The following is a 6,525-nucleotide window of genomic DNA, read 5'->3' as shown; positions in this document are numbered from 1 at the left end:
AAAAGACTTTAAAGTACACTAAAGCGTAACGCTTCCCCTCTTAAAACATTCCGAGGCACTTTATAATAAAGATATTCGCTTCGGCGCTTAACAAGGATTTATACCAACATCATTGCACGATCCATTGAATATAATAGAACAAAGTAAAGTGTGCTATTATAATTTTTTATTTCATTAAATAATTATAGAAGAGTAATAAAATTATTAAATATTAGTATATCTTATATATTAGAGGTTTTTCTCTAAAATAATAATTTTTATTATTTTTAACCATAAGAAATATAAATAAAATGTTTAGGTAAAAACCATATATAACGATGCATAGTTATTTTAAAAACAAAATAAAATATTTAGAAGGTGTAAAAAAAAACATTTTTTAAATATTGTGTTATATACATATATAACATAATCTTTATTTATATTCTGCGAATATTATACTATAATATATTAAAATAAAATATAAAACATACTGTATTTGTATTGGCAATTATAGATAAGTTTAGTATTATAAATTTTTATTTAATCTTGAATTAAATATTAATTTATATATATAATAAAATGAACATTACGCACTTTTTAATAATTTAATTATCTGTTGAATATGTGCTACATTTTAAATGAAGACACAAAGGCCAAAGATACAATGTGTCAATCACAATTTGATTGATGCTATCACAAAAATGTAAAGTTATATTAGTACGTAATTATCTACATAATAAATGATGAAGAATATCAGAATGCATGTTACGAATATCTTTATCGGATGTTAAAGAATGGCAAAGAACAACAACCAATAACTTTAATGTACCACTTAAATTTTTCAGTAATAATTTTTCATTTTATTTTATACATTATCTTCTGTGAACTTTTTTACATTTGAATAAAATTCATGCTTATTTTTTTCGTAAAATATCTGCTATGTAATAGCGTAAACAGTAGTTTAAATATTTGAAAATCTCTAGTATTTTTTTAGTGAAAAATCGATCACAAGAGGAACGAACCAATAGTATCGAGGTATGTTTCGTTTTCATATAGCGCGTTGTAGGTTCTTACAAATGGTGTGGGGTTAGAATAGGAGTAGTATGAAAATATACGGAAATTATGTCCGGTATTCCACGTTAATGAATGTATTGTCATATGTTTGATACTTTTAAATATCAAAATAATAATAGAATTTTAAATTAACCGTAATCATTGTTAGCCGAATAATAAAAATCTATTTAGATTAGATTTAATCATCTATATTAGGTTTGTATGATTTTTGTTTTCATAATTGTTTTTGTGAAAATTCCGATTTTCTTGAACTTTTAATCGTCTAATTCATAAAATATTTACTGTTGTTACTATGTTAAGATATTTCTATAATCATTACTCACATAAAACAATTAGTTTCATTTAAGTAAGACCTTGTAGAGTATGTATGATTTTTATAAATCTGTTATGTGCAGCTAGATTGATAATCAAGATGTCAGAACAATTTGTGGGTTGTACAGTTTCCGTAAAGTGTATCGAAGAAGTTGGAACTTATCAAGGACAAATAGTGGATTTAAATAAGGATTGTATTATACTTTCAAAAGCTTTTTGTAACGGAGTTCCTCATAGTTCACCTATAGTTGTATTATGGTATTGTTTAATGATGAGAATTTGATCAATTTCCTTATAAATAAGAACATTAAATAAAGCACGTAGAATTAAGCACAAATTTTTTTTTAATTTTTAGTGCGAAGGATATACTGAATGTAGAGTTTATATCAATTAATAATATAGGATTCGACAGTAGTGATACGAGTGATAATAATCAAGCACAGAATAATATAACTGTAAAGAGACCTATTGCCAAAAGAGCTGGTAGATCATTTTCCGAAAGTGTTTCATCTTCTGTTCAATCCACATCATCACAAACGCAAACTAATATTAAGAAGCCAAGTAATAATTCTCAATCCACAATAGAACAAGCTGCAAATGGGAAAATTCCATTAGGTATAATAGTGAAGAATTTTAACTTTTTTTATAATAAGTAAATGTAAAGCATTTTTGATAATTTGCTTTTTCAGCTGAATCTATTGATAAACCAATGCAAAAAAAATTAAGTAGTAAACAAAGAAATGAGCACACATTTGGTACTCCAATCGATCAATCCTTGAGTCAAGATTTTGATTTTGAAAAGAATTTAGCCCTATTTGATAAAGAGGTATGCTTCTTTCTCTTTATAGTTTCATTACATAGCACATTATTAACATAGTATTAAAAGTAATGTACACTTTCTACAGGCTGTGTGGCAAAAAATAAATTCTTTAAAATCTAAGAAACAAAAGCAAGTAAACTATAGGCACGATGAAAATATTATTGTGTCTGAACGTGCAGATATTAGACAGATACTGGTACCTAGTGCTGGTGAAATAGAATATGTAACAGACAATGGTTTAATAATTCCTAGCATAACACTTAACCTTCATCGTCAATTAATAGGAGCAGCAGATAGATTGGGTATTAGTTGGGAGCGTAGAGTATGTACAATTAGTTAATATAAGAAAGAAGCTTACAATATTTTTGTGTAATGAAACTAATTTTAAAATTAGGTGGAACTTCTTGGTCGTGCCGGTACAGAAATTATATTGCAACTGTTAGGAGGAAGCCATCGACTTAATCCAAATAATGCACACCAGTGGCCAACGATTATCGCACTTTGTGGACCTCATCGTTCTGGTGCTGCAGGTGTTAATTGTGCTAGACAGTTATCTAGTCACGGCATTAAGACAATAGTGTTTGTAGAAAATTCCGAGGATGTTTTTCTCCTACAAGAATTGTCTTTGTACAAGTTAACAGGAAACAAGGTAGAAACTAAATTTAAAAACTTGCCATCAGTGGTGGATTTGATACTTGTAGCACTTTGTGACGAGAACTCACCAAGAATGATTACACCTATAGCAAAATGGGCAAATAATAATAGGGCGCCTATTTTAGCCATTGAACCACCAGCCACAGGAACACCTGGTATTCTTAGTAAATGTAGCCTGCTTGGTGGATTACCATTATCTCATAGTGTTGACAATGGCAAATTATATTTATGTAATCTTGCACTGCCAAACGAAGTATATGCAGACGTTGGTATAACATATAGGTCTCCTTTTGGACCAAAATTTGTCATTCCTTTGCATTCCAATAATTCTTAGCAAATTTATAAAAAGGATGTTATTTCTCATAAGATGTTATAATTTAGTATATTTTTACTTGTATGCCTTGCTAATTAAAGTTTATACTTAAATGGCGAAGATATTGTCAGAAATTAATGATAAAGATCATGTATGATGTAGCATTTAATGTTATAGAGATGAAGTGTAGTTTGTGTAGGAACAATTATAATTTGGTGTGCAAAGCCAATTGTGTGTAATTGTTCTTTTAAACGTGTAAGTATACAATGTATACAAGAAACAAACATATAAATGATAAATATACAGTGTTTGGTTTTGTAAGTTACATAAAAAAAATAAATGCTTTTAAATAAAAAATAAATTCAAGTAAATCTAGTATATAAATTTTTAAACGTTATGAAGCATAAAAACTACAAATACTAATTGTATTTGATACATTTTAACAAGTATGTTGTTTCATACTATAAGTATATAATAAGTACATAATACTAAAAGTATATGGTATTCCTGTTACAAAAAAATATAATCGTACAAATTTTTTTATACATATGTGACTCATTTTTATTTATAACATTGGAACAAAAATTACTACTGATCATATTTAGATGAATTTATCCCCCAAATTTGACAGGAAGAGATCGTCTATTAGTAGAGAGATGAAATTTTCTTTATACATATTTTTCATAACTTATGAGAGATATATTATCATAAAAATTTGTAAAATTTTTATTTACAAATTGTTTATAATTAATCATAAAGTTTAAATATGAGACAAGAAATATTTACATGTCTTCTATAATATTCGGATTCTCTTTTAGCTCCTATTTATTTTTGTAAAGTTAAGCATGGATTAAAAAGTATTTTTATTACTGCAATAAAATATACTTGTGTCACAACATGTCCGTGTTCACTGAATAATGTATGAAATATGGTAGCATAATTCAAATAATGAGTTGTAATAGAATGATTGTATAAGATTTACTTTACTCATAGGTAGCTTAAGTAAGTTATTTATACTGTACATGTAAATATATATTTATATATTTTGAACATTGGTCTTGACATTTAATATGGTAGTAAATTCTATAAATAATGCCAATGTCATTTTTTTTAGAATTACTTGCACAGAAAGCTTTAAGTAGATTTAAAAATATAATATAAAAAGAAAAATATAAATGTATTGATTATACATTGAGCAAATCTAATTAGTATAGGCACTGTAAGACAAAGTTTGATATATTGTCTAAAAATTAGTTTAAATCCTTATATCTATTTTAAAGATAGAGATGAAAGAAATAATATTAGTGATTTTAATATTCTTGGTACTGTATATTTCTTTTATTTCTCTGTAACTACAGTTTAACGAATTTTTATAATAATTCTATTATTAAATTAGTAATTAAAATACAGAGTACAATTGAATAATTAACCTCTTCGGTACGCGCGTCGACTATAGTCGACAGTCGCCGAATGTATTCCCACGATTGACTTTCAGCTAAAGTCAGTAATCACTAAAAGCATACATATATACAGCCTACTGTCAACTTTAGTTAATTATTGTACAAATTCTCGGTTTAGATAAGTACCTATTACAGTTGGGCGGAATATGAGCGCTACATAATATAACTACTTGTCGTTATTGCTTGCAAGTTTAATCGTTCAGACTTTATTTCAAATTGTAAATAATTTGTAGACAATGTATACAATGTATTCTGATTCATCAAGCGAAAACGACATCGTTCCCTGCCTCAACAGTGGAAATGTCGAACGGGCAGGAGTTTTTACTTCGTCTGATTCAGAAGCAGAAATAACCAAAGAAAAGAGCCGTAGTTCAAATATAAAGTGGTTGCATGCGAATTTAAAACCTCAAATACATACGTTCGACGATAGAAATTCTGGAACTATAACAGAGAATATTACCTATTCATCTCAAATCATAGATTATTTCCGAATATTTTTTTCCGAGGATTTGATGACACATATAACGAACACAACGAACAATTTTTATCGATGTACAGTCGAACAATTGGACAACATTCCTCCCTCACTGAAAAAGTGGCATGACACTACGATAAACGAATTATATCGTTTCATTGCTTTGACGCTGACAATGTCGCGCTTAAAAAAATTATCATTCAATGAATATTGGAGTACCAATGAAATTATTAGAACAGATGTCTTTGGTAAACATATGGCACGAGATAGATATGTCGCATTACAAAAGGTGCTTCATTTTAGCGACAAAAGATCAGAGACGTCTAAAAACCTACTAATCAAAATTCGTGAACCTTACAACAAACTGCGCGAAACATTCAAAAAATCATTTTGTCCCTTCAAGAACTTATGTATTGATGAGAGTCATATGCTTTACAAAAAACGATTGTCATTTAAACGATACAAACCTGAAAGGAGTAGACTTGGAATAAAAACGTTTGTGTTGTGCGATTGTAAGACAGGATATGTTTTAGATTTTATCGTTTATACCGGCGCTATTTCTGACGTTGATACATTTTCTGAAAAATTCGGTAGATCAGGCAACATTGTGGTAAACTTGCTACAACAGTATTTAGGAAAGGGTCATCAATTGTTTGTCGATAATTGGTTCTCAAGCCCCGCACTATTCAACTTTTTGCACGATTGTACTACAAACTCATGCGGAACAGTAAAAAAACAACGCGAAGGTATGCCGAAAATGGGAGAAGAATTAAAAAATGGAGAATTAAGTTTTCGGTCATCGGGTAATTTGCTTGCACTAAAATGGCAGAGCAAACACGAAGTTTGGATGTTATCCACGAGTCATTCAGCGGAATATCGAAACACTAGAAAGATAAATTATCGTACAGGTGAAGTTTTACAGAAGCCTACGTGTATATTAGATTACAGTAAATCAATGGAAATTATTAGTGAAACTAACCGTATAATAAACACGGTTGAATGCACAAAGAATACCTTACAGTGGCACAAAAGATTATTCTTTCATTTATTGGATCTTTCGGTGTGGAATTCGTATTGTTTATATAAATTCAAGACCAAAAAGGTTCTATCAATGTCCGAATTTCATTTAGCATTAATTACGGAACTTTTACAATCGTATCCCCGATCAGTGGGGACAGTGTCTCCTCTTAGATCCGAAAGCCTTTTACGTCTTACAGAAAGACATTTTCCAACTTTGCATAAGAGTGATAAAGCTAATAGAAAAAACCCAATGCGGAGATGTGTCGTATGTGCCAAACTTGATAAAAGACGTTGTTCAAGATATTGTTGTAAACAATGTAATGTAGGCTTATGTATAGTTCCGTGTTTCGAAATGTATCATACACAACATTATTTTTAAATTTAATTTTTTACTTGTTCATATTTATTTATATATTTA

The 6,525-nt window shown here is 28.9% G+C and overlaps 1 protein-coding gene and 1 pseudogene across 2 annotated transcripts; both read left to right on the top strand.

The window, feature by feature from the left end:
* Positions 1-1,022: 1,022 nt before the first annotated feature.
* On the top strand, positions 1,023-3,488 carry LOC117234865 (enhancer of mRNA-decapping protein 3). Of its 2 annotated transcripts, none has more exons than XM_033496447.1 (6): positions 1,023-1,248; positions 1,453-1,623; positions 1,721-1,980; positions 2,055-2,191; positions 2,271-2,507; positions 2,580-3,488. In XM_033496447.1, exons 2-6 carry the CDS (start codon positions 1,466-1,468, stop codon positions 3,171-3,173), a joined length of 1,386 nt encoding a protein of 461 aa, XP_033352338.1. In that variant the 5' UTR covers positions 1,023-1,248; positions 1,453-1,465; the 3' UTR covers positions 3,174-3,488. The 2 variants fall into 2 exon arrangements, with proteins under 2 accessions (XP_033352338.1, XP_033352337.1); XM_033496446.1 differs by having other exon boundaries at positions 1,449-1,623.
* A 1,412-nt stretch (positions 3,489-4,900) lies between these two features.
* Positions 4,901-6,492, top strand: LOC117234867 (annotated as a pseudogene).
* The last annotated feature ends 33 nt before the right edge of the window (positions 6,493-6,525 follow it).

Source organism: Bombus vosnesenskii, unplaced genomic scaffold (genome assembly GCF_011952255.1).
Source record: "Bombus vosnesenskii isolate JDL3184/JDL3185 unplaced genomic scaffold, Bvos_JDL3184-5_v1.1 scf7180000013309, whole genome shotgun sequence".
NCBI lineage: Eukaryota > Metazoa > Arthropoda > Insecta > Hymenoptera > Apidae > Bombus > Bombus vosnesenskii.
This window is presented reverse-complemented; position numbering and strand designations above follow the sequence as displayed.